This window comes from Geospiza fortis, unplaced genomic scaffold (assembly GCF_000277835.1).
Source record: "Geospiza fortis unplaced genomic scaffold, GeoFor_1.0 scaffold32, whole genome shotgun sequence".
Taxonomy (NCBI): domain Eukaryota; kingdom Metazoa; phylum Chordata; class Aves; order Passeriformes; family Thraupidae; genus Geospiza; species Geospiza fortis.
Window position 1 is genome coordinate 364,657 of NW_005054428.1, and position 27,664 is coordinate 392,320.

At 54.3% G+C, this 27,664-nt stretch overlaps 1 protein-coding gene across 1 annotated transcript in view; it reads left to right on the plus strand.

The window, feature by feature from the left end:
- Positions 1 to 14,088: 14,088 nt before the first annotated feature.
- The window catches only part of PTPRU (protein tyrosine phosphatase receptor type U), a 41,288-nt gene continuing 27,712 nt past the window's right edge, over positions 14,089 to 27,664 (plus strand). Inside the window, 9 exon segments of the mRNA XM_014309431.2 lie at positions 14,089 to 14,221; positions 19,557 to 19,821; positions 19,884 to 19,972; positions 20,648 to 20,763; positions 20,955 to 21,185; positions 22,062 to 22,302; positions 22,835 to 23,143; positions 26,618 to 26,727; positions 27,037 to 27,238. Of these exon segments, the coding sequence (XP_014164906.1) occupies positions 14,191 to 14,221; positions 19,557 to 19,821; positions 19,884 to 19,972; positions 20,648 to 20,763; positions 20,955 to 21,185; positions 22,062 to 22,302; positions 22,835 to 23,143; positions 26,618 to 26,727; positions 27,037 to 27,238 (1,594 nt within the window). The 5' untranslated portion in view covers positions 14,089 to 14,190.

The following is a 27,664-nucleotide window of genomic DNA, read 5'->3' on the forward strand; positions in this document are numbered from 1 at the left end:
GCTCCCCCCCCCCCCCCCGGTTTCAGAGGGGGATTTGGGGTTTGCTGCTCCCCAGCCCTGGTGCGTGGTTGAGCTGCTGGAGAGGCAGTGGCGGGGATGCACCGGGGACTGGGGTGGCTTTGTGGGGAGGGTCTCCTCCCAAGCAAACCCTTTTCCCTTGGTGGGGTCCCTTCCCTGCAGGACGGCATTGGCGAAGGGCAGGATTGAGCCTGCTCCTGGTGTAAATCAGGAGTGTGTTTGCTCCATTTCCCCGGCTGATGCAGAGCAGGCTCAGCTCCGCAGTGGAGCTGAAGGGACTGGATCCAGCTGGAGGTGAGGGGTCTGCTGCCAGCCCCCCTGCTCCACTGCAGGCTGCTTTTCACCTGGATCTGCTGTTTGATCCTGCTGATGTGGCTTGGCCGGCTGTGGGGAGGTTGCCCAGCTCATCCCTGGGGCTGCACAGTGGGTGAGGGCTAGGAAAAATATATCGATGCCATTTGCACGTGCTCTGGGCCTCTGGGGAGGACACACTGCTTGTCTCGGTGGATATTTTCAGAAGATGGGGTTTTTTTTAGCTGTGCCTTTTTGAAGAAGGGGTGTAGGTGGTCCCTTCTACAGGTGGGGGAAGTGAGGCACAGGGAGGAAGCGGGGTGCCCTGCTTACAGCCCACCACGGCCTTAGGGTGTTCATTGCTCCTTCCTGCAGCCCTCCAACTTCTCGTAGTTCATGAAGGTTTCGCAGTGACTGAGCTGTCATTGCTGGCCCGTTGTGCTTGTCACGGAGGGGGCTTGGGTGAGGTTGGGAGGCACTGGCTGACCCCCCAAACTGAGGGATGCGGGGGCTCGTGTGGTGTCAGCAGGCTGGGATGGGGACCTGTGCTTGGCACCAGCCTTTGGCAGCCCCATCTCTGCTCCCTGGGCTCTTTGCAGCAGGAGCCTTTCCCTGCTGGAAGCCCGTGGCCAGGAGCCGCCCGGGGGCAGGAGGTTGTGCAGGCTCCGGTATTTCCCTCCGCTTTTTGCCTTCCCTGCCAGGAAAGGTGGATGTGGCACTTGGGGACGTGCTGCGGGCATGGCTGGACTCAGTGATGTTTCCCAACCCAAATGATTCCATGGCAAGGTGCACCTCTGCTTCTGTGTGTTGCACCCCAAGAACTCGGCAATGAGCTGCTCAGAGGTCCCAGCCCGCGCTCCCGGGCTGTTTTCCGGCGATGGGGACACGCGATGGGGACACAGACGTGCTGCTGCGTGGCACTCCTGCCGGAATTATGCGGAAGCTGTTTGCGCTCAGCTCCGACTTCGTTAGCAGCAATTAAGCAAATAAAATATTTGTGTTTGCAGCTTCCACTTGGGAGGTTGGGACTGCCAGGGAGCGCTGGACTGGCGTTGGTGGCGTCTCCGGAGGCTCTCAGGCTGCTGGGGCAGGTGGCTGCCGGCTGCGGTGACCAGCGGGGGCCAGGCAGGGGATCGGGGCCCTCCAGTGTCCCTATCCCGCGCGACAGCGCTGGCAGGAGATGGCGCGGGTGACCCTGACCCCGGCCGGCGGGGCTGTCTCGGTCGAGTGAATGGGAGCAGCCGAGCAGACGCCGCTCCCGGGGCGGGGATTGGGGTCGGCAGCGGGGCAGCCCTCGCCCGTTAACGGTCACGGGGCTCGGGGGGTGCTGGGCGAAGGGATGAGCAGGGGATGCTCGGGGAAGGGGGGTAAGGAGCAGAGATGTCTCCGGCTGCTGCTGGGGGACAGAGTCAGTGCTTAGGTGCCTGATGCTGCTCTTCCAGCGCTTTTCCCGGTGTTTGTTTCCCTCCGCTTGGCAGTCTGTGGACTCTCCGATGCCAAGGCACTTTTGTTCTCCCCAGCTCGCCTTCACCAAGTGCATAAAATGTGCGAGAACCTTACATTTTCCTTCCAGCTTGTTTCAGGCTTCGTGGGGTTTTTTTGTTTGTTTTTTTTTTTTTTTTCCTCTTGCCTGTTCTGTCGTGCCAGGGATCTTGTTTGCTCCTACGTGTGTTTTTAATGCCCTGAGAATGCCGTGCCCTTTCCTAGAGCACCCAGACAGTGCAAACACGCTTGAGGCTTCTGTGTTGAGATGCTCCAGAAAATCCTGTTGACATGCCCAAGTGTGCCCAGGGCAGAGGTTTCTGGCTCCCGAGCCCTTGGCTCTCCAGTGTGTTCAGAGGGACACTGGAGTGTGGTGGATTTTTACCGTCCACGAGGGAGAAGCAGAATTTAGGGAGGCTCAGAGTGATGCTGATGCTCCTGGATGGACCTGTCCCTCTGGCTTTGTATCTGCAGCTCCATGGTACAGCCTGGCAATGTCTGGGTTTTTTCCTTCCCCATTAAGACTTGCAGTTGCATTTGTTTTATTTTTACTGTCTTCTTGTTCCAAAACTCCTGTTTCATGTTTTTCCTCTGGGTGCCTGGACCTGCCCTGGCCCCGGGAACAGGGATGCTGGTGAATCACATCCTGGCCTGAAATGCACATTTTCCCCTTTGTTATCCAAACTAAGACAAACCAGCCCTATTCCAGCTTCCTTGGGAGCTTTCCCAGAATAAAGTCTATTGGGATCAGGGCTCTGGGAGAGGAGGGACACTACCTGGAAAACCAAGGCAGGTGTTTGTTGGTGGCTTTAACCCCTGTCCTGGCTGTGACCCACTCCTTGCTGCCTGTTGATGTTGGTTTTTCCCTTGACTGCACCTGAGATGGAACTTTTCCATCACTTCATCACCCAATCCTTGCTCTGCAGAGAGGCTGGGAGCTCTGAGCACCCCAAAATGCCCCAAAAGAATCTTCTCCTGGCTGCAGTCCCTCTGCAGGGATTTGCTGCTTTGCTTTGGGCAGTCGTGTGAGGGTTAAGTACAGGAGGCACTAGGGAGCTAGAGGCAGAGGAAGGCAAATCCCTGCTGCATCCCTGGGAGCTGCGAGGTAGCACAGGCTCTGGAGAGCCTTATCACCATGGCCCTACCATCTGCCTGCTTAAGCTTCCATAAATAAGCTTTTTAATAATCTATTATTAACATGCACTGTAATTGTCTTATTAGACATGTCTGCAAACTTTTAGTTACTGCGTGATTAAATGTCAATATTCCCAAACCTCTTCTCCCCCATGGCAGCTTGGGATTTGCTTTGCAGCATTCCTTTGATCCGGCTCTCTCATTCCAGCCTGGAGATCCCTCCTTCTACTTGGTGAAACTGAGGCTTTCCCCTCTGGACGAGAAGGATTCCCAACAATTAATCCCCTGAAGCTAATAGCTTCCTTGTTGGCAGCCTCAAAATAAATAGGTCCTGGAGATGGAGCTTTTCCTTTCCACTGCAGGTGGCCTGGAGGAGCTGCTGCTGGTTTTACCCCTTTTTGCTGGGGTGGATGTGGGTGGGTGATGTGTGGGGAGGGGGTGCCAGCCTGCATCTGCCTGGCCAGAGTGCTCCTGGGGACACGGGATCTGCTCCTGTTTGCCAGGTGAAGGGCGTCTCTGGGGAGTGGCTGTGGAGCTGGCAGGTGTCACAGGGACTTTCCTGGGTGTTCCTGAGCTGTTGCTTTCCTGGCCATGGGAGTGGCAAGTTCTGCCCCCTCTGCCTGGATCAAAAGCCAAAGTCCAGCTCTTCCAGCTGCTGGAAGGCAAAGGCAGAAGAGCCCTTGCCTGTGGAGCAGCCCTTTCCCTCTCCTTGCTGCCAGCACTGGGGGCTCAAATGTCAGTTGCCCTTTGCGGCTGTTATTTTATGTCTTTTTTTTAAGATCAGAAGTGTTGTTCTTGCTTGCTGGGTGGTTGCTGGCTGCAGCTCATTCCCAGCTGCTTGTGTGCTGTTCCAAGTCCTGCCTGGGTGTCGCAGCCCAGGTCTGCAGCTCCTGCACTGCTGGGGGAACGTGCTTACTACATGTTTAAGGGGCCCGGGCTTTGCACCCCAATTTCTCCCACTGGAGAGTGAATCCAAGCATGGATTGTGGCAAGCCAGCCTGGGGCTGTCCCTGTTTCCTGTCCCTGGATGCCTCTGCCAGACCCCAAATCTGGGTGCTGGTTCTATGCTTGCTGCAGGAGCAGGGCAGCAGAACTCCCCCTGTGCCATGGGGTACTGAGGGCTGCAGGGGCTGTTCCTGTGGATGCCTGGCTGCTGGGATGCTGCTTGCTCCAACGAGGAGGCTGGGCTGCAGTGGGAATGCCAAGAATGCAATGCTCCTGCAGTTTGGGGCCCCGTGGGGTCTCTGTGTGTCACCTTGACTCTGTGTGACAGATTCACAGCTGGAAGAAGCCTCTTGACTGGCTTTGGGCATAAATTTATTTCCTGACCTCCCTGCCTTCCAAAGTGCTGAAGATGTTGCGGAACAGGAGGGGGCTAAGGGAGGGTGCTTGGCGCCCTTTTAGCACCTGGCTGACCCCAGTGTCCTGCAGCAGGGATGGTGGGCCCAGCTCGGGGGGTAGGGGACTCTGGGCAGCCCTGTTGCTGAAGGCAGGGGTGGGGATGTGCCTGCCATGCCCCCCGTTACCTGGGGACCCCACTGCCCACCCAGCGTGGGCCCTGACTGGAAGCTGGGAAAGCCCCTGTCTCTGACAGGGATGCAGTGGAGCAGAGCGTTGCACTGCAGCTGGGGAGTGGGAGAATGTTGCAGCTGGAGCAACTTCCTGAATATTTTTGTCGTACACAATTTTTTTATGCCTTTTTTTAAAATTGAGCTTGAAAAATACTGTCAAATCACCCATGACAGGGTGACTGTGCTGGCACAGCCCCCCCAGGTCCCTACAGCCTTCCCAGACTGCCTGAGGGTCCATCCTTGCCCGTTCCAGGGCTGTCCTGGTGCTGGGGAGCCCTAAATTGACCAATAACTGCTTTGGCTCCCTGGACTCCCCGTGTGGATCCAACCTTTCCTGGCATCGTTAAGTTAATCAGGATTGTGGCTGGGATGGAGAGGCAGGAGATGCTGTGAGGATGAGGGATGGGGACATCGATGACCGGATGAGTCTTAACGAGGCCACTGTCCCCATGGCCCTGCTCAGGATACAAGCCCTGGTGAGCCCTGGGCGTTTGAGCCTGTGTGCTGCTTTGTGCTGGAGGCCTTCAGCCTAATTAGCCCAGTTGGCCGAGCCAAGGAGCACGAGTGGCTCCGGACCCTCGGCTGCTGGGCACACCAACTGGGGCAGGCTCCCCCAGAGCAGGATGTCACCAGGGGCGAGGGGTGGCCAGTCTAGAAGAGGAGATGAATCACTCACCGTGGCCCAGCTGCTCCCCCAGAGTGTGAGGCTTGACTTTGGGGTGCTGCCCGAGGGGTCTTGCTGCTGTGTCCTGACAGGAGATGTGGGAATGGCTTTTCTCCGGAGGGGACGGAACATTGCGGCCACTTGCTTATGGAGGTGAGAACAGGGAGAGGGATGGGCTACAGCAAACTGCATTCCTTGGCTTGGATGGATTTGGAGGTGTCTATGGAGCTTCTGTGGTTTTGGGGGTGCTCTGTAGGGCTCCTCAGGGTGCAGCCCCTCTCTGTCCTGTGCTGTGTGACCCTGGAGCCTTGGGTTCCTCCAAAAGCTGTGATGGGAACAGCAGCAATTTTCAGGGCTGGGTGGTCAGGAAGTCCAGGCAGATCCATGCAAGGATGTGTCTCCTCCAAAGTCCTTCCCTGCTGCTGGCAGCCCCACACACCCTTGGGTGCCAGGTCCTCATTCCCTGCCAGCACGTCCTGCCTGTTAGCAGAGGTGTGCTGACACCCTGGGTAATTAGCTGCATAAATGCTCTTTCCTTAATTACCAGGTGCTTCAATGTGATTCGTTGAATTAGCACAGGTGGGTGATCCTGGGCACTCCCTGGCACCTCAAAGTCCTCACTGGGACATCTGGTTCTGTGGTTTTGGTGTCAATGGGGCACCTGCCTCTTCCCCCTGTGGAGGTGGGTGCTGGAGCTTTCCAGTGTATTTTTGGGGAAGGAGCAGCTTGGGAGTGACTTTGGAAGCCTCTCAATGCCAGGGCAGACTCTGAACTCTTCCTGTGGTGAAGGTCCAGCCCTTCTGGGGCTCTTCCCAAGGACTCTCTTATTTCTGTTATTATTTCTTCTTATTTTTACTGTCTTTTCATCTGTCTGCTGAGTGATAATATCCCATTGATTTTCTGCAGCCAGCAACCAGCCTGCTTTCCCTGGATTACAACAATATTAAACTAAAGCACTGCATCTCCTCATTGGGTTATTTCTCTTTATATCAGCTGAACTTTTTATTTAGTCTCTCACCCAGGCTCCTGTCTGGGGACCTGCTGGCTCTGAATGACATTTCTCTGTCTGAGAGGCTATGTCCTGCCTTCCTTCCCATGGAATGGTGGCTGGCTGGGCATGGGAGCTGCGATCTGTCTGGGGCAGGGTGTGTGCAGGCAGGAGGTGGAAGTGCTGGGTATTGGGGTTTCATGGTTCTCCCATGGGGTTGCAGGGTGTTGTGTGCACTTCTGACACTGCAGGGACTCTTCAGTTATTCCTGCACACTTAGTGCAATCCCAGAGTTTTTGCTGGAATGAGTTGAGGGTTCTCCAGGCCAGCATAGATGGATACCCAAGCCAGTGCTGACGGGGGTGGCTGAGCCAAAATCATGGACTGGTAAAAACAAACCTGTTTTTTTCTGGGCTTGATTTGCCACTTTCTTACCATTGCCTGGCTGAAGGGTGCCTGGCATGGTCCAGCGTGTTCCCCAGAGCTGTGACAGACCTGCTGGGCACACGGCTCCTTGTATTCCTCCCATGAGGGCTCCTGCCTTTAACCTGCCATGCCACAGCAGATGTTCAGCCGAGTCCTGGTGCTGTTGATGGTTGTGCCCACGTCACACGTTGTCACCTTCCAGCCCCACGTCAGTCAGCCCACACTGCTGTTCCTGGCTCTCCTGGTGGCACGGAAGGAGGAGGAGGATGGTGGCCTGGATTTTGCACGGCACTGAGCCTTATTTCACTTCTCCCCACCTTTATCCCACCTAGGGCTGGCTGGGATGCTGGGCACGGTGGGGATGCTGTGGCCCTGTCCCCGCTGGGGGCTGAGGGCTCCCCGACTCCGTTCTCTGCCCTGGAATGCCATCAGTGACCCTTGGAGCTGCCTCCCAAGGCCCTCCCAGCGCTGGCACATGCTCCATCCCGGGGGGATAAGCCTCCCAGTACCGTGCTCCTGCATCCATCACCGCAGAGATGGGGGACCTGCTGTGGGAGGGGAGGCTGAGGGTTGTCCCCTTCTTATTCCTTGCAGAATGGGGTTGGTTTGGGAAACTTGCTTTGCCATGATTTCTGCAGCTGATGTTGGAGTCCCCCAGGGCTTTGGTGTGGTACTGATGTGTCCTAGGGCAGCTGCTTTTCCTTCCTGAATTCCTGCCATGGGAGCATCTCTGTGTCCTCAGGTGTCCCCTGAAAGCAGTGTGTGCCCCTTGGGGCTCATGGTCCTGGTCTCTCTGGGTCCCTGGCATGTGGAGTGGATGGTCCTCAGCAGACACCTGGGGGACCTGATAGTGATAAAGGAGCGAGGGGGAGAAATGAGCTTTATTCCCCCTGCCTTTTCTAGTTTATTTTAACTTGTTCTCATTTTGTTCCCTGAGGTGTCGCACAGCTCTGCAGCCCGTGAGCTGTAATTGCACAGGGTGTGATCGATAATGGCAGGACGGAGGTTTCCAAAGGTTTCCTGCCTTGTTTTTTGTCCCATGGAGTCCGCCAGGCAGCACTGACAATGTTAATTAAGTGATGGTTCATTATTAAAGCACTTGTGCAGTGGGTTAGTGGCCTTCTGGCTGCTCAGCTTGAGGGTGTTTTTGTGCGGCAGGACATCTCTTGAGCAGGGTGCGAGTAACGGGGTGATGCTGGTCCTTCCTTGGGAACAGCACTAGCTGGATCTGGGTACTGGGCACCAACAGCCTTTGGATGGGATGTTAAATCCCCACATCCCCTCTGGGCATGGAGGTAAATCCTCCTGGCCTGTGTCCCCCAGCATCTCCAGAGCAGGCAGGGAGGTACATTCCAGGGAGACATTCCTGGTGCTGCTTGCAGCAGGGTGATGCAGCACCCTGGTCCCAGGAGTGCTGATCTCTCTGGAGCTAAGAGCATGTGGAGCTGCAGTTGGCAGCTGCGTTTGCCCCAAGGAATGATTCTGGCAAGATTAATTATTCCCCCTTTGCTTTTGCATGCATTTTTGCCATGCAGTGATGTGTGGCACACTTGGTCCTTGCCCAAGCACAGGCTATCCCTGTGGCATTGCAAAGTCTTCAGAGTTGTATTTTCCCAGTTGTATTTGCTTCAAAATGCCTGTAATGAATCCAGATTTGCCAATTCTCCCCATCCCTGGCGTTCCTTGGAGGCTGCTGGGGCTGGGTACTCACTGTGGGAAGTTTGACAACTCCTTGGGGACCTGCAGGTAAAAGCCATAAAGAGTCTTCAGCAGTCAAGAAGAAAAAAAAAGGAAAAAAGGAGATTTGTCTTCTGTAGTTGCTGGCAGATGGATATTGTTCTCTAGTCCTGCGTGTTCCAAACACTGAGGTTATCGGGCATAAGTGACTTATTATGCAAATCCTCCGTCTTAATATCTGGCTGCTCTCTCCCTGGAATTGCATTGGCCAAACCCCACACGTTCCTGGAGCTGCTAATGTTTACACATTAGCTTCTCTGGCTAATATACAAGGCTTCAAGTTGCAAATTGATGTTTCTTACAGCTGAGCAAATTATTTTTCTATTAAATACAATATTTAAAATGATTTGGTGAACCAAAACAAACTACTGGTGAGAATTCTAATGGAGCTGCTTTCCATATTCTTCCAATCAGCTTTTATCAGGGCTGAGGAATCAGTGATATTTCTTTTAAAACTGTCTCTTTGGCAGAAGTGGGGAGCGGAGGAGCAGGGACGGGGTTTGTCATCATCTCCGGGGTGTGATGCACAGAAACACTTTCAATGTTGTGCCAGTGCCCCAGGCCCTCTGCATGTGCCAAGTGCAGCTACAGAGGGATTCAGCTCCCCTTTGCTTGGGCTGGAAGAGGTTTTCCCACTGAAATCCTGGGGTGTTTGGGCTTGGCCGTGGAGCTGTTGGTGTGCCAGTGTGGCAGGGTTCCCCATCAGTATGAGATGTTGGGGTGCTGGCACACAGGACCTCTCCCTGTCTGGATTTTCTCACTGAGCTGGATTCCTCAGTGCCAAACAACTCCTGTAACATCCCACCCCTGGGAATTTGAGCCCCCTGCAGATGGAAATGATCCTGGATCCCTTAACCTTGCCTGGGAGCCTGTGGGGTGCTGTGTACAGGATCTCACTGGCTGAGAAGTGCATCTAATTTTAGATGAGTTGCAGAATGTGCTCCCTGTCCCCCGTGTCTGCCGGCACCCAGAGGGAAGCAACTCCTGGCGTTTCCTTCCCAGGGCACGTTTCCGTAGGAGTGTGCCAAGGAAAGCACCTTTAAATAGCAGCTGGGATCTGGGAGGTGGAAGGCTGGCTCTGCTCCGGGGTGCTGGGAAGGAATGGCACCTTGGCGGGATGTGCTGGAGCTGTGGTTCTGTATCCCAACACACCCAGCTCCCTGGGCTTTCTGCCATCCCTGGCGTGATCCCGGGTTGCCAGTCTTCTGGGACTTCACCACATCCCCTCTGTGCCTCGGTTTCCCCATTTGCAGCAGCTCATTGACCATTTATCGTGTGTAAAGAGCTTCATCCTTTGGTGCAGACAAAGAGCATCTTCCTCATGTGCATTTAAGAGGAGAGGTCTTGGGTGTAATAATATGGGGGTATGCAACTGCAAAGCCTCTGCCTCCATCCCTTCTCCTGGGAGGCAATGAAAACTTTGGATTTGATGGCAGGAGAGCTCTGTTCACCCCCTGCCACATCTTGCTATGGTCAGATGATGGTTTCGCTCTGCAGGGTGTTTGCACTTGACTGCCAGGGCAGCGTGTCATGTGTCCTGTGGGTTCCTGAATCCTCCCCATTGCCTGCTGAGAATTACTTGGGGTGGAGGACTGGAGCTGCTCGATAAGGCCAGGGATAAAAAATTTATTTTGACTCTGAAATATGACCAGCGTTATCTCCCCTGGCTGGTGCCTGTGCCATGGGGTGCTGTGGCTTGTGCTCCCAAGATGCTGCACCCCAGAGATGACCATGGGGCTGATCCAGTCCTGGCTAAGCCAGGGTAGGAGCAAAATGGGCTTTTTCCCGTCAGGACTGGGTGTCCTGGGTGGCTGCGCTGTATTTTGTAGCTCTGTGGAAGCAGCACTTGCTAAAGTTTTGGTATGAGCCCATTTTTCACAAAGCCTGTCCCCATTTTGGGACATTATTGGTGTTTTGTTCCCATCAGATGATACCCCAGAGGGTCTTGGGTGGGGGAGACCACAATCCTGCTGTTCCGGATGGTGCTGGGCTGTGATCCCAATCCTTCCATCCCGGATGGTGCCAGGCTGTGATCCCAATCCTGCCATCCTGGATGGTGCCGGGCTGTGATCCTAATCGTGGATGGTGCTGGGCTGCCCTTTGGCACAGGAGCCTTCTCAAGGCTGCTCAGTAAAAGGCAAAGGAAGACACGGATCGTGTCCCATGGTGCAGGAGGTTAAGCAGGAAGGGTTTAAGTGTGTAATTAACTTGGAAGCGAGAGCAGTGCAGACTCTGTGGATGAAAGGGCGCGGGGTGGACTGTAGGCAGGCGGCCACGTTCCTCGGTGGCCATGGAGAATTAATTAGAGGCTGTCCTTTGTACTTGGCTGTTTGGTCTTTCTTTTCCTCCCTTTTCTTTGTGAATCACTAGTCCCTCCCCTCCCCAGACTTCCTCCTCTTCATCGCTGTAGAGGGGGATGCTGGGTGGCAGTGGTTCCCAAGGGATGCTGAGTGGCAGTGGTGTCCTTCTCCCTGGTGAATCCATTAAGCCACCTCCTTTTCTTTCTTTTTAAGAATTTTTAGTCCATCTGGTGTTTAAGCCTCACATTGGTGCCCATGCCTCTGCTCTCTCAGTGTGCCCTGGTGCTGCAGTGGTACCCAGGGGGATGCTGAGCCTGCTACCAGGCTCCTTGACAAACCCCTCCAACCACCTTTTTTTGCTTTCTTTCAAACAATTTTGCTTCATCTGGTGTTTAACCTCTGCACTGGTACCTGTCCCTCTGCTCCCTTCCACCTGGGCATGTGGTGGATCCATGGAGGTGGCAGCTGTACCTGGAGGAGGCTGAGTAGCACTGGTCTCCATCTCCATAGGAAATCTCTCAAACCACCTCTTATCTCTTTTTCTAAAATAATTCTGGTCCATCTGGTGTTAAACCCCCTTGTTGGTGCTTATCCCTCTTTTCCCTCTGCCCAGGAACGTGTGATGCTTTGGGGGTTTTGTGTGGGGTGTTTAATGGGGCATGTCTCATCCTCGGCACAGGCTGCCTCTTGTACATGGGGCAGGCTTTGTGTTGGGGGTGATTTAGGCAGCTTTGGGGTGTTTGGGCTGTGTCTCGGACACGTCCCACCCCCGGGGGCAGACCCCCAGCTCCCTGCAGTATTTTTAGCTGCTGTCGCATTGGGATCGCACCTCCCGCGCTCGCTGCCTTCACCTCGGCGCCCGGAGCCGCTGTCACCCTGGCCTGGAGCCAGCTCAGGGGACCAGGGACTCCTTGCTTCCTTTTTAGGATGTAGCCATACCTGGAGCAGTCTCACCCGGCTCCCACAGTCCTTGTCCTGCTGCCCTTGGGATGGAATAACCCTCCCACTGCTGCAGGTGGATATTTTGGGTTGCAGCCTCCCTGCCCTCCTTGCAAATGTTGTGATGAAACATTAATTTTTTGCAGGTTGCTCTGGGTTTCCCCTCTCTGACTTTCCACAGCTGTTGGAACACCTCCAGCCACCCCCTGTGGAGTTGGGCTGTTGGCGTTTAATTACTCAGGTGTTAATTTTTATGCCCTTAATCGTGTGATGAGGAGGGAGAGTCTGCTGGAGGTTGAGCTTCTCCCAGCCCTGTCCTTGGCTGGGGAGAGATGGTGCCAGAAGCATCCCATAACTCATGGAGACCAAGGTTCTGTGAAGCCCCTTTGGCGTTTTTCCCTGTGTGTACAAATCACGGACAAATCAGTCAGGGAAGTGGAGTGGCCAGTCGAACTGCCTTTGTTTTGTGTCGTGGATGGGAGGGAAGGCTGGTGCCGGGAAAAGCCTTGGCAGTAAACCTGTCCGAGGAGGGAGATGGATCAGCTTGGCCAGCACATATCTGCTCTGTAATTGCATTTTAAACTTCTGGAGCCTGGGCATCATCTCGTGGGTGGCTGAGGATGCAGGCGTGGGGTGATGGAGCTGTGGGTTGGTGGCGGTGGCTGTGCTGGGGATGGCAGCAGGATTTGGGTGGGGGGCTGCAGTCCAGGAGGAGGAGTAGGGTACATATCTCATTATGTTTTCAGTGACTGGGAATAGTTTATTGGGGGTGAAGGAATCACTTTTCCCTGGGAAATGGGGCTCTGCCAGCCTGAAACATTGTTTGACTCTGCTCTGGTTTCTCAGGCCAAAAAAAATCCCCCAAGAACAAATTTCTGCCTCCCAGAATATCCCGCTCAGCAGATCTTGGAAAGAAACACTTGGGCCTTTTTTTCTTTTAAATCACTTGGCACTTAGTCTCTGACAGTGTTTTATTTTGAAATTTATTTTATTTCCCTTCCTTCCTGGAAAATTTTGACAGATTTGTGCTTTTCCTCCCGTTAGAAAGTGCAGCCAAGTTCCAGACTCTAAAATCCGACACGTCTCGTGGTGAGAGCTGAGGACCAGGGTCTGTGGTGCGGGGGCACATCCGCACGTGGGCTGGGCAGACGCTCCATTTCGGGAAGGGCTTTAAGAAAGCTGTGATGTCTCAGTGCCTCCAGACATATGAATAGGAGAGAATTTGCTTACAGGTTTTTAAAAAGAAGTTTCTTAGGGCTCTGAGAGGAAAAAACGGTGATGGAGCTGGAATGTGCCCTTGTGCTTTAAAAAATGAGTGCAAAGGGGCGAAAAAGCCACAAATGTCTTCTTATATATGAAAGAGTTGGGAATTGAAATTTCCTGAGCATCTTATGGGCTTTTTTCCCAGGGTTTGGACTCGTGTTTGACTAAATGTTGCATCCAAGCATCCCTGAGCACAGGGAGGCACAACCCGTGCCAGCAGTGAGGCCATTAACTGCCAAATCCCCAGGTGGCGGGGGGAATTACTGATGTCATTTGGGATAAAATAGGAAGAAAACAGCAGAAATAATCCCTTGGCCCAGGTCTGTTTTCCTGCTGGTGCATTGGGGGATATTGCTGTTGTTCATTCCGCTTGCTCAGGGCTTCCCGGGGCCCCTGGTGAGCCCGGCCCGTTAATTAGCGCTGTGCCCTGGTCCCTGTAATCGTGGGTTTAATGAGACAATGGGGCAGTGTGAGCTACAGCCGGGGTGGCCCCACAGCAAAGCCGACCTGAGCTTCAGGCTTGGATGGATGTGGGATGATGGGAGGGCGGGATGGGGGAGCTGGAAAATGGGGATGGACTGGGATGTGGGATCACGGGAGGGGGCTGGATGCGGGATCGGGGAGGGGGGGGCTCTCTGTGTCACCTCCCGTGGGAACAAGTGGCCTTTTGACATTTGCTGCACTTCTCCGTGCTCAGCTGAGCACGCTGTGGACCAGGGAGGTGCTGTGTAAACACCCTCGGACCCCCAAGAGATAAATCTGTAATAAAATATGACTGCCAGAAGGACTCAGCAGTGCCAAGGGCGGGGGGCTCAGGGCTGCATTCAGGGTTGGAGGTCCTGGCTGAAAACCGCCACACTCACATCACGCCATGGAGAGACCCCCAGGAGCCCAAGCTACAGGTGGAAAGCTGGGGTCAAAGTACAAATTTTGTGTGGCTGCCACAGCGAAATGATGTTTCTTAGGGGAAACCCCTTGTGCTACCAACCCCTGAGAAGCAAAGCTGGGAGCTGCATCCTGCTCCTGCTGCTAAGGCCTCCCTGAGACCTGCCAGCTTGTGTCATTGGTGAAGCTGCACAGGAGCTGTGAGGCCCTGGTAGCACCCAGGAGCAGAGCCCTGCTCACAGTGCCCTTGGGGAATGCCTGGAGTCCCCCAGCATTCCAGGGGCATCACCCCCTCCTGGTGGGGCATTCCAGGGGCATCACACCATCCTCGTGGGCTTTTGTGGGGGGAGCAGCTATTCTGGGAGCTCAAGGGCTGACGGGTCTGTCCCCACAGCTGGCTGCACCTTTGAGGAGGACAGTGAGCCCAACCAGTGTGAGTACAGCCAGAGTGAGGACGATGACTTCGACTGGGAGCTCCTGCGCAGTTACCTGATGCCTCACCTGGTGCCTGACCTGCCTCACGGTGAGTGCCAGGGTCCCCCTGGGCCCTCTGTCCCTACCCTGCCTCTGTGTCCAGTACCCTAGGGCTGGACTATGTGACTCCTCCTGGTTTAATTCCTGCAGTGTTTTAGACTTGGCTTTGGCCTGCTTATGTGGGAGATGGGGAAAAAAACCCTGTTTCTGGCGTTTTCAAGTGTGGGGAAGGGCTTGTTAGTTGGAGGCATCTCCAAAGTCTTGGGAATGGTAAGGAAGAAAATTAAAATGGACTTTTAAAAAATCTGATTGGTTTAGAACTGTTTTGTGTTATTCTCTGGGTCCATGTCCTCTCTGGTGGCCAGGCTGGGGGAGCAGACCCAGCCAGGCAGCTGTGAGGAGCTCCTCTCTCCAGGAGGATGGTGTGGGCGCCATGCCTGGGTGCATTTGGGGGCTTTGCTCGCTCCTTGCTCCGTACTCTCTCCTGCTGTGACCCCCTTGAGTTGTCTCTGAACCCATTTGCTCAGTGAAGTTCACTGGACTTGGGATGCTCCTTGTTTTTGGGACTGCTGGCTCCTGCCTGATCCTGAAGGGCCAATCCTGTGCTGAGGATGGGCAGAAAAACAGGAGAGCTTGTTTAGAGCTCAACAGTAAAAATCACCTTTTCCGTTTATTAAAATGTTACCTACTTTATAGGAAACTCTCTACTGTTCCATCAACCTGCCTCCAGCTGTTTATCTTGTTCTTTGTTCATGCCAGGGGTTAATTTGGCTTTTCCCCCTCCACTAACTCTGCTCTGCCGTTACCTTTCCCCATCACCTTCTCCTTCCATCCTGTCCCTCCTGGCATGTCCTGGGTGCTGGGCGAGGGCAGGGATCTGCTGGCAGATCCCTGATCCTCCCTGAATGATTTTTCCAAGTAATTGCTTTAAACTGAGCTACCCTAATTGGTGTGTGTCCAGGGGGTTTCCTGGGGAAAGCAGAGCTGGGGGTTGAGGTGGCTCATGATGGAATGTCTGAAACTTGTAATTAGTTGAGTTTTCTGCTCAATATTCAGCTGTAATTTAAAATCTGCAGTGAGCCACCTGAGTTTAAAGCCTGGGGGCTTGCAGGGGGCTGGAGGGCTGGGTGGAATGGGGCTTCTCTCTCTACTTGAGGAAAAAACTGTGGCTCAGCAGGAGATGGGGTCTTAAAGGAACACAAAGAGTTTAAGGAATAAACTCCAGGATTGATGGGGAAGTGACATCTTGGGTTGGAGGGTGTGAGCATTGCGGTGTCACCCCAGGAAGAGGATTCCTGTCCCTGTGGCTCCTCTAAGACCAGGTAATGCTGTTTGCTCATGATCATGGGGCACCAGGGGGGTGCAGGGACCCCGGTTTTGGGTGGTTTTACCCTGTTTTGGGTGGGGAGCTGTGCATGAGGCTCTTGCAGCCCCATTACCCTCTTGGTCCTTGCAGCAGCTCAGGGGATCAAAAGGATTTCACAGTGCCAGGGCCTCTCCAGGGAGCAATTTCCAAAGGAGTCTCGTGGTCTCAGATTAAAATGAGTTTTTATTGGAGATCAGCCAGTTTCAAGGAGTGTAGGATTTATTGGAGTGGCTGCTGGCTGCTGGCCACCTGCTGCTACCTTCCCATCCTACTCTCTTCTTGCTTTCTTGTTTGGTTTAGGGCTTTTCCCCCCTTCTCTTGACTTGTCTCTCTTTCACCTAAATATGATGGATGGGTCTCTCCCATGTTGCAATCGTGATTTTTTTTTTTGTCTCTTTATTGTTCCTTTTTTGAAGGAGCAGCTGCAGGAAGCTGGGTAAGGCAGGTGTGAGCTTGTAATCCCAGACTGGCTTGAGGTGGAAGGGACCTTAAAACTCATCCAGTTCCAACCCCTGCTATGGGCAGGGACACCTTCCCCTGTCCCAGGCTGCTCTAAGCTCCGACCAGCCTGGCCTTGGGCACTGCCAGGGATCCAGGGGCAGCCCCAGCTGCTCTGGGCACCCTGTGCCAGGGCCTGCCCACCCTGCCAGGGAACAATTCCCAATTGCCAAGATCCCATCCAGCCCTGCCCTCTGGCAGTGGGAGCCATTCCCTGGGTCCTGTCCCTCCGTGCCTTGTCCCCAGTCCCTCTCCAGCTCTCCTGGAGTCTCTTTTGGTACTGAAAGAGGCTCTAGGGTCCCTCACTCAAAAGATTAAACCAACATATTTGTAGGTGTTTTTTTTCCTCAAATGTGCTTTTTCCTAGATTTTCCTTCCAAATTCACTGACATTAGGAAACCCCCTGAGCACTGGAGATTCCCAGTGAATGGAGCTGCTGTGTCCCTGCACAACCCGGTCCCTGTGCTGGGGGGACTGAGTTGTTGTCCCCACCCTGAAGAGCTCTGATGTCTCCCCATCCAAGGAGCTGCTCCTTCAGCTCTCAAGTCCAGCACTGCTTCCCAATCAGCTCCTGCTGCAATCCATAAAACCCTTGAACAATGAAGCCTGATGGTTTGCTCCCTTGGAAATTGCTGCAGTTTGTGCAAGGACCCTGTGGTGGTGGGAGATCAGCCCTTGGTGCTGGGGCTGCTTTGGGAGATGCTCAGCACAGAAGTGGGGAGTGAGTGGTTCCCTGGTTCCTGTGCTGGCTGTGACACAGAGAAGGATCCAGCACACGTCAGCTTCGTCTTCCAGCGGGAGTTCCTGGAGGCAGATGCTGCAGTGCTCAGACCTGCTCCCCTGGCACCTCTTGTCTGACAGTGCCGCCCCCTCCCTGTCATCCTGCCTGCCTTCCCTGCCTTCTAATAGCTCTTGGAAGTTCTTTTTTTATTTATTTTTGTCTCTCAGTGATTTTTTAGGAGGAAAAACTCATTGAGACAGGGAAGTTGGGGGAGTGAGTTCTTCCCTCCTCTTCTTGCAGGGCTGTTTGGGTTTTTCCTGGAGGGATGCAGTGGCAGGCAGAACCCTTGGGATGGGCAGTGTGATGGGAAGAGCTGCCCCTTCCCATGGGCAATCAGGGCTTCAACTGGCCTTGGGCACTGCCAGGGATCCAGGGGCAGCCATGGCTGCTCTGGGCACCTGTGCCAACCCCTCCCCACCCTCACAGGGAACAATCCCTTCCCAATATCCCGTCCAACCCTGCCCTCTGGCAGTTTGAAGTACCTCTGCTTCTCTTATATTTATAAAAGAAACCCAACCTACACCCTGGGCTTCAGGCTAATGTCAGATATTTACAGCAGAGGAGGATAAAATTAGCACAAAAGCAAGTGGTTGGAACCTGCTTTTTCCAATACTGCAACACCAGGAAAAAAGAGGGGAAAATAGTGTGTGTGGGAAGCCCTGCCTGATGAGGGATGCTCAGGTGCATCACTGCTCCCAGGTGACCTTATGGGCATTCTCTGTCTTTCAAAATAAGTGGTTTAATTTTAATCTTGGCCTCTTTATTTTGGTCCTATGGCTTTTTGTTTGTAAAGGGAGGGCAGAGGAGGGGCCTGTGTTTGTTAACAAGAGCCCATTCATTAATGAGGTAGCTTTTGGGAGATGTCCCCTGGCATGAGGTGGGTCAGTGATCTCTCTCCACTCTGCTGTTGCCTGGACCAAATGGGGCTGATCTCATTAGAGCAGAAGTAATTTTGCTGGGGGAAATGAGAAGAGAAAAAAGAGAAGCATGGACATAGTGCCTTCCCCTTGGTAGGTGAAATGAGCTGTGCTGGACTCTGAGGAAATAAATTGTCATCGTTTTATTTCACCCTGAGTAGCCACCCCAAGGGGCTGGCAGGGCCAGGCAGCCACACAGGTCAATGGTGTGGGGAAAATTTCCCTTTCAGGGATTTCTCTCCCTTGCCCCAGCTCCTGTCCCTGAAGGGTGCACTGGGAGATGCATCTGGTACTGGCACTGTGTCACCCCAGCTGGTGCTGTGACCGCCTGGGTGTTTTGGGGTCCCCCCAGGTGCAGGTCCCAATCTCTGGGGCAGTAGATGGGCCTCCCCTGTGATCTCAAATGCTGCATGGGCATGGATGAGTGCCCCCTGCAATCCCAAGTGTTGTAGGGGGATGGGTGGGTGCCCCCTACAATTCCCCTTCATTTTCCTTTGGCTTTTCTTGGAACTGCTCAGTGGGAGTCGAGGGGAGGAAAGCACCTGAGCTTAGAATTAATTGATAATAAAGCGCTGACTGTCAGGAAACAATGGTAGGCTTGAATAAATGGCCCAGCTTTGTTACTTACAGCTTCTGCTGGTATTAAAATGGAGATTAATAATCCCCTTGCCTTTGGTGAGGGGGAGGATTTGGTGTGGCAGCTTCTCATCCATCCTGTATCCCTCCAGACTGCCTGGCTTGGAGCTTGCAGGACAGGGAATGATGCTGCCTTTGGGATCCTCTTTGGGATTGTCATCCTGCCTGCCCTATAAGTACGGCTTCAAGGCTGTGCTGGAGCTCCTGGTTTTGCTGCTGGTGATGTTGGGTGGTGGGATCCCAGCAGCTGCTGCTGGTGGTGGGGCTGCTCTGGGAATGGCATCCCAGGCACCCCTGAGAGCTGGGATGCTGCTGCTCCTCCTTAAGCCAAGGAGGATTTCCCTCTGTGAGTGCCTGCTGAGCATGGTTGAAATATGGTGACAGCTGTGTGGTAAATGAGCCAAGGAGCTGGGAATGGAGGTGAACAGCTGGGGCCTGGCTGGGGCTGGGACTGATGCAGCTGAAGATGTGAGAGTTAAGGGAGGGCAACATCGGAGCCTTTCCTGACCCCGGGGCCCTGGGGTGGCAGCAGCTCTGATCCTCCCCTCCTCATCCAGCAGTCAGGTCCCACTGCAGTGTCCTGCTGCTGCCCAGAAGGTGTCTGCTCCTGACTCCATCCCAAGTCCCTTCTGTCCTGCACATCCTCACTGGCTGTCATGGACCAGTGCCCTGGGGCACATGGGCATCTTTGTTGTCCCATATCCTCCACCTTCTCTATCCCCCGCTGGCAAAGCTCAGGAGGGGTGGAACAGAGAGATTAGAATCATAGAATCTCCTTAGTTGGGAGGGACCCACAGGGATTATCTAGTCCAACCCTGGCCCTGTCCAGACCCCCAGCAACCTCACCCTGGGCATCCCTGGAGCTTTGGCAGCCTCGGGGCCGTGCCCATTCCCTGGGCAGCCTGGGCAGTGCCAGCACCCTCTGGGGGAAGAACCTTGCCCTGAGCTCCAGCCTGAGCTGCCCTGGCCCAGCTCCAGCCGTGCCCTGGCTGCTGTCCCTGGCCCAGAGCAGAGATGGGAGCTGCCCCTCGGGAGGAGCTGCAGATCCCTGAGCTCTGCCCTCAGTGTGCCCTGCTCCAGCTGCACACACCAAGAGCCCTCAGGCACCCCCTGTATGGCCCTTCCAGACTCTTTACCATCCTTACAGTTAACTCCACTCTCTCCCCCTTCTCCCCCACTGTTGCAGGCTCCTACCTGATGGTGAACTCCTCTCAGCACACCCCGGGCCAGAAAGCTCACCTGCTCTTCCAGGCACTGAGTGAGAATGACACCCACTGCCTTCAGTTCAGCTACTTCATGTTCAGCCGGGATGGGCACAGCCCTGGCACCCTCAGCGCCTACGTCTGGGTCACCGGGGGCCTGCTGGGCAGCGCCGTCTGGAACGCGTCCGGCTCGCACGGCCGCCAGTGGCACCAGGCAGAGCTGGCAGTCCGCCTGTTCTGGCCCACTGAGAGGCCCAGCAGCCCCCCTGGCCCCAGCCCGGCCCCCCGGCCACCACTGACCCCTGTTTGGTGCTGCAGGTGCTCTTCGAGGCAGTGGTTTCCAGCGAGCGCAGGGGGTACCTGGGCCTGGATGACATTTTGCTCCTGAATTATCCATGCTGTGAGTGCCGTGGGATGGGACCTGAGTGGGGGCTGCTGGGCTGGGCTGGGCAGCAGGGCTTGGAACTGGTGTCCATTGGGATGGTCCTGGGGAGAGTGGAGGGCCTAATGTCAGGGGGCAGCCTGTAGTACCTAGGTGTCCTGATGTTACCTGAGCTGGTGGAGCTCCATCTCCTGGGCACCTTTAAGGCTCCTTTTTGCATCTCCATCCCTATCCCCACCAGCTGCAACATTGCTTTTAGTTTTTATAAAACCTTGGAAAAGCACAGATTGAACACAAGGCCTGAGTGTCCCCATCAGGAGGGGCCACCCAGGCTGGTGGGGGTCCAAAATCCCAGACTGTCCCAACACATTGGCTCTTGGGGTCACATCCTATTTCTTCCAGGCTGGGCAGGAGACCTGCCCCCTCTATCATCCCATACCCTGCATCTGGCACCAGCACTGTGGGGTGCTGGAGAGAGAGGCTCATCTCTCCCTGGGCTGGTTCTATGGGGACAGGAACACATGCCTCACTTGGAGCCAGGCTCTGAGGGTGGGCATCAGGCCTGTCCAGAGCTCAGCTCAGCTGTGACATCCTGGGTGGATTTTTGGGTGGGGAGGGATTTTTGTGGCAGTGCTGCTGTGGGTCTCCTTGGACCTCAGGTCCTTCCTCACCTCTTGCTTTGTCCCTTGGCAGCGAAAGCGCCTCATTTCTCCCGCCTGGGTGATGTGGAGGTGAATGCGGGACAAAACGCCACCTTCCAGTGCGTGGCCGCTGGCAAGGCTGCCGAGGCCGAGCGCTTCCTCATGCAGGTGAGGAACGGTGGTGGTGAAACGGCCACAGCCAGCCCCACACACGGCTTTCCTGTGGGACAAAACCCCACTGGACATGGCGGGAGAAGGGCCATCCCCCTGCTTTTAAGCAGACATCATGTGGGGACACCCCTGGTGGCTCTGGAGGTGCCACCGTGCCCCCTGTGACGCCGTGTGTGTCCCATGGGCAGAGGCAGAGCGGCGAGGTGGTCCCTGCTGCCTCGGTGAAGCACATCAGCCACCGGCGCTTCCTGGCCACGTTCCAGCTGGAGGCGGTGTCCAAGGCGGAGCAGGACCTGTACCGCTGCGTCACCCAGTCCGCCCGCGGCGCCGGCGTCTCCAACTTCGCCGAGCTCATCGTCAAAGGTGGGTGAGCTGCCCTTGCCACCCAGGGCCATGGTGAGCCGCTCCTGCTCTGCTGTGTGCAGAGGAAGGTGGGATGCCTGGAACACCGGGATTGCAGTTTCTCACTGTGGAAGAGTTGCTAAACATGGACTGTGCAGCATAAAACCAGAAACTCCTTTACTGATGGCCTTAGATAATTTATTTTTGATTGCAGTAGGTGGGAATTAATTAATTATGGTGAAACTGTGCGGCACCATGCTGGGCTGTGTGACTTAAAAAGACAATTTGATCAGATGAAACCCTATTGCAGCTCTTGAAGCCTTCTCAAAGTGATGGAGGGCACAGGCACAGACTGAAGTTTGAAGACTGGATGGTGTCGTCCTGTACTTGGGTGATTCCTACATCCTCTGGGTGGGGAATCCGAATTTATTCTGTGCTCTGCAGCACGAATCCCAGAATGGTTTGGGTTGGAAGGGACCTTAAAGTTCATCCAGTGCCACCCTCTGCCATGGGCAGGGACACCTTCCACTCAACCAGGTTGCTCAGAGCCTGGCCTTGAACACTTCCAGGGATGGGGCAGCCGCAGCTTCTCTGGGCAACCAGCGCCAGGGCTTCCTCACCCTCACAAGGAAGAATCTTCCCCTAATATCTAATCTAAACCTACTCTCTGTCAGTGTGAGGCCATTTTCCCTTGTCCTGTCACTACGTGCTCTTGTAAAAAGTCCCTCTCCATCTCTTTTGTAGCCCCTTTCAGATACTGGAAGGCCACAGTTAGGTCACCCCAAAGGTTCCCTTCTCCAGCCTGAGTGTGGTGGGTTGGTGTGGGAAGAGACACTGGAAATGTATTGACTGCAGCCTGTAAACAATAAAATAAAACCATGGTACTTGTGGTTGTGCCAGCGCTGGCCTGGCTCTGGGGATGCTCCACCTGCCCCCTCTGTGCTCTCTTCCAGAGCCCTGCACAGCTCAACACCAACTCCATCATCGGGGACGGCCCCATCGTGCGCAAGGAGATCGAGTACCGCATGACCTCGGGGCCCTGGTCTGAGGTCCACGCTGTCAACATGCAGACCTACAAGCTCTGGCACCTGGACCCCGACACGGAGTATGAGATCAGCGTCCTGCTCACCCGGCCAGGTGAGGGGGGCACTGGCAAACCGGGGCCACCCCTCATCAGCCGCACCAAGTGCGCAGGTGGGCCGCATGGCGTCCCTGGGACAGCTCTCCTGGCACCCCCAGCCCTCCCCCTTCCTGTGCTGAGGAGAGGAGCTAACCCGAGACACCTGTCCGTGTGTGTGCTGTTGGCAGAGGTGCCCCCTCGTTAACTTCTCCCATTCAGTCCAATTAGAGCTGATTAAACTCCCTCCCACTGATGGCACTTGATCCCTCTTGTCTCAAGAGCCTGACTTGGGTGTGATGACACCACAAGGGCCTTTGTGGTGGAGGCACCTTTCTCTGGGCAGCTGGGGCTGCTTGTGGGGCTGGTACCCTGCTTCATCTCTACAGGGAAGGATGAGCCTGGGGCAGCTGCATGATTAGTGGCTGAGAGATGTCCCCAGTGGTGTCCCTAGCCCTCTCTGCAGGGCAGCAGCATTCTATGCTGGGGGTTGCTCTCTGCACTCATCTCTTTTGCCCCTATGGACAAAAGGGTTTTCCCTGATAAGGCACATAAATCCATGAGATGTTTGCCTCCTCGCTCACCTCTCCCTGTCTCTCTTCCCCACAGAGCCCATGCGAGCCCCCAAAGGCCTGGCTTTCTCTGAAATCCAGTCCAGACAGCTGACGTTGCAGTGGGAGCCGCTGGGCTACAACCTGACCCGCTGCCACACCTACACCATGTCCCTGTGCTACCGCTACTTCGTGGGCAGTGGCCACAACCAGACCTTCCAGGAGTGTGTGAAGATGGAGCGGAACGCCAACCGCTACACCATCAAAAATCTGCTGCCCTACAGGAACATCCACGTCAAGCTCATCCTCTCCAACCCTGAGGGGCGCAAGGAGGGCAAGGAGGTGATATTCCAGACAGATGAGGATGGTGAGTCTGCTCGGGGAGATGCATCATCCCCAAAATTGGAACTCTGTAGCTAGTGAGCTGCTGGGGTTTTTCCTGTGGCATGGTGTGCATCCCTGGCTCCTGGCCTATGGGCATGATGAGAATATCTCCTGAGCCAAGGAGGAGGTGAAAAGGATCTTGCAGCCCCAGAGGTGTGCAACAGGAGGTGAGAGAAAGGGACACTGATGGTGTTTGGGGAAGGGACATGTCAGGGTCCTGGGAGGTTCAGGGATTGGATGGGGGTGTCACTGTGGACACGCTGCCCTCATGCTTGGAGTGGAATTTTACCCCTAGCTGGTCCAGTGGAGGGTGTGAGAGTTGGCTCATACCCAGCTTCTCTCAGCACAAGTTGTCCTCACTCACCCGTTATTGGGAACCAAAGCCTGGCAGCCATAATAACAGGAATTAAAACAATTAATGCTTTGCACTCAGGTAACATCTTTTATCTGCTTGGTTTCTGATGGATTGGGCACTGCTGCGTTTCTGGGAAAGTGCTGTTCACCAGGGCAGGTGCAGTTTTTTTTGGCTTCTCTGGTGCTCTTCCCTGGTGAAGTTTGCTCTCAGGTGGGTTTGGGTTTGTGCAGAGAGCTCTGCAGTGATAAGGCCCCAGTTTCTGGCAGCAGCTTTGCTCCTGTTTCCCCCCTGTTCTGGCTGTGCCCTGTTCTGGGTTCCCTGTCACCTGAGTGGGCAGACATCCTTGATGGATGCTCCAGCATTGCTCCAGGACTTCTTGGTTTTGGGATCTCTTGCTCTGATGAGCCCTTCCCTGAGGATCTGCTCAAGCTGAGGCTGCTGGAGAGGTCTCCCAGGTCTGGCTTCACCTGCCCCTCACCCTGTCTGCAGCTTGCCATCAGCAGTGCCTGAGTCACTCTGGGCTCTGGAGATCCAAGGGATATGGCAGGAGCTACAGGACAGAGCTGGCTCTGTGTGTCCAGTGCCACCCATCAGTGACAGGCCACATCTGGAGCTGGCCTCTCCCACTGCTGAGTGTGGCTGGAGCATCCCTGGCTCTCATGGAAGAGACATCTGTTAAGCAAGAATGGAATTAATCTCCAAAGCACTTTTTAGCATTAAAAAATCATCAATTAAAGGGAAGGAACTGGTAATTGCAAATGACTGAGCTGCCTCCAGAGCCCTGGAGGACCCCTGAGGAGAAGCCTGCCATGGAATTCCCCTGCACAGGACTTGCCGTTACCTGTGCAAAGCTCACTCCTGTCTCCCAGGCTGGAAAGCAAAACCTGAAGAGCTGGAGAGGAGCTGAAAGCATCTCCAGGTCCTTTTTCATCTTCAAAGCCTAAATCCAGCACCTTCCTCTGTACACTTTCCATGTCTCCAGCCCTCAGCCTGCCCTAGCGGGGGCACCCAGCTCTGCCCTGCCAGTGGTTTATTTTACAGCTATAATTGCTCCAGTTGTTCTCACTGGGCTGTGACTGCTCCAGCTGTTTGCTTATGGAATATTAATACAGGAGCTCCAGATGTCTTTTTGCTATAGTATAATCACTCCAGCTGCTTTTTCCTGTGCCTCAATTAACTGGGGCTGCTGGCTTCCCCCTTGGATTGAACTTGAGGCCGTGTATACATTTGGTCTGATGGCGATGGATCTATGGATATCCTCCTACAGATATGTGGCAGATGCTCCTCATGTGTCTGGCCCAGCCTGCCTGGGAGGATGATGAGGGCTTGAGCTCCTAGAACTGCAGGATGAACAGCTGCCCCTGCAAGTAAACCAAGGTGCTGAAAGTTTATTAATGATAGGACTCTTAACTGTGGTTTATTCTGGTACAAGGCCAGTTTTGGCAGCAGCATCCCCTGGGGCTGCTGTTGGTAGGCTGCAAAGATGCAGCCTCTCCATCCTGAGTGGTAAACCCCGGTTTGGGGCTGGAAAATCCAAGTAACTGGGCCAAACCAAGGCTGTTGTTTACAGCATCCTTCTTGGACCCCAGGCAGAGCTGTGCTGAGCTGTGGGCAGGACACTGAGGGAAGTGTGCTGCATCCATAGATTGTCCAGCTGGTGTTTCAGTGCCCCCCATGGATCCAGGTGACCCACAGCTGGAGACTTCATTCTGTGTGTGCATGAAATGATGAAACTCAATCCCAGGGACCTGTGGAAATATCTCTGCAGTGTGATGGTGCTGCAGGGAGCTGCTTTGCCTGGGAGCAGGCAGGGTGCATGTGATGCAAGCCGGGATAAATATATATATAAATATATATATTATATTTATATATAATATAAATAAATAAATATATTTGTTCAAATATGGATAGCAGAGGGGTATGTGCACACCTGGGAGCTGTTGTGTGCATCCTCTGCCTCTCTCAACCTGGGATGGAAGCATGATACCTCTACTTGAATATGTAAATATGTGTGTGTGTATATATATATATGTATACACATATATGTATATGAGTGTGTATATGTATGTGAATATGTAGGTATTATAATATTAAGATAATATATAAATTATCCTATACACAATAACAATGATACAACATATAATAATAGAAAATAAGATGTAATTGTCTATATATAAAAATAGAAAATAACATATAATTATATATAGTGTAGGTTCTGTATATTAAAACCCAGTCTCTGTAGGTACACACTTTACTGCCCTACAGGTTTCCGTAATTCTTCCCGAATTTAATAAGTGCCTGTGTACATGTGTAGGACACAGTGCCTCTGATTAAATTAACTTGTAAATCAGGTGGAAATGGTGCGTTTGCACGGTGGGAAGCGCGGGAGGTGATCCCTCTCTCCCAGTCCCATAATTACACCCGAACAAAAGCTGTGAAAAAAGCCAATCAGAGAGAAGAGCTGCTGTCCCCTGCAAGGTTTGGGAGTGGGGGATGCTGCCGGTGCCTTCCCGAGCCATTACCTTTCCTTGTTGACCGCCTCGGGTGGAGAAATCCATCATAAAGAAGCGGATATTGATCCCAGCGCCGCTGATTGCCGTCAGTGATTACAGTTATTATTGTGGTGGTGTTAATTAGAGGGGAGGGGAGGCCAGGCCACGTCAAGCCCGTCTGCATGTGAGGATGTTGCTGCTTGCTGGCGGTGTCTCCACAGGATGCTAATGGCTCCAAGGGGGAATTGGGTTGTGGGGAGAAAGGGAATTTTTTTCTTTTCCTCATGCTGGAAAGCTTAGGCGCCCTGTGCTGCTGCTGGTGCCTGGGCTGAGGTGCTGAAACTTGTGGGGTTTGTGCTGGTGTGGGAACCTCCCCCTCCCATGGCAAAGTGTCACCAGTGCGTCCAGGTGCATCAAGGCCTTGGATGTCTCCCTGGGGAGGCACCAGTCCTGTCTGGTGGCATATGCTGGAGGTGGGTGACATGGCAAAGGGAATGTGGTGGCTTGGTCACAGGGCACAACTGCCACAGCCACCCAAAGGGGTTTCCCGGAGGATTTCTCCTTACAGACTGGTTTGCAGCTGCATCCAAGCACATCTTTCCTTCCCCAGTGCCTGGCGGCATTGCCTCTGAGTCCCTCACCTTCACCCCACTGGAGGACATGATTTTCCTGAAGTGGGAGGAACCAGTGGAGCCCAATGGCCTCATCACACAGTACGAGGTACATCCTGGCTGGTGTGGCACCTGGGGTACATGGGGACTTGGGAGGGTCCTGTTGAGGGGTGTGTTGGAGAGGTCTGAGACAACCTCTGCTGTTGGCTGTGAGGATTAGAGGCAGCTGCTGCTACTCCTGAGCCCTTTGGCTTTTCCAGTGAACCTCTGCTTTTGTTTCATCTCAAAAAGTCCCTGGCTGCCTCCAGGCTGCCCTGTGACTACCTCCTCCTCTGAATTCGTTGTTTTAATCCCTTCTCCACCTGAATCTTGGCTCTGTCTCCTCTCCCATGGGTGATGTTGTGCCCTGTCTCTGCAGATCAGCTACCAGAGCATTGAGTCCTCAGACCCCGCGGTGAATGTGCCGGGCCCGCGGCGCACGGTGTCCAAGCTGCGCAACGAGACCTACCACGTGTTCTCCAACCTGCACCCCGGCACCACCTACCTGTTCTCAGTGCGCGCCCGCACTGGCAAGGGCTTCGGCCAGACAGCGCTCACCGAGATCACCACCAACATCTCCGGTACATTCCCTTCTCATTCCTGCCGCTGGGGCTTCTCCTCCACTCAGGTGTCCTACTGTGGTGTGCAGCCCCTGGCTCACTCCTGTGCTTTTGGTGACTGGCAGTGTTTTTGTGGCTGGATGCTGCCATAGAAAGATGCCCTTGGTGGTGGCAGCTGTGCCGTGAGCCCACGGGCAGTTCCCAGACTGGTGGGCACCTGTCTGGGGAGCCTGGCCAGCCCAGTGCTGGCTGCTGGTGGTGTCTGAGCTCTCAGTGTATGAGCGAGGGATTAATTGGGCTTTGTTAATAAGCTCTGCAGTACTCAGGGCTCTTTGCTCGTGTCCATGGTGTCGCATTAACTGCAGCAAATGAGCTGAACTGAGTGTGAATGAGGGCACTGGGACAAAGCAGCTCAAGCTGGACCCCAGTGGCTGCCAGTGATGGTTT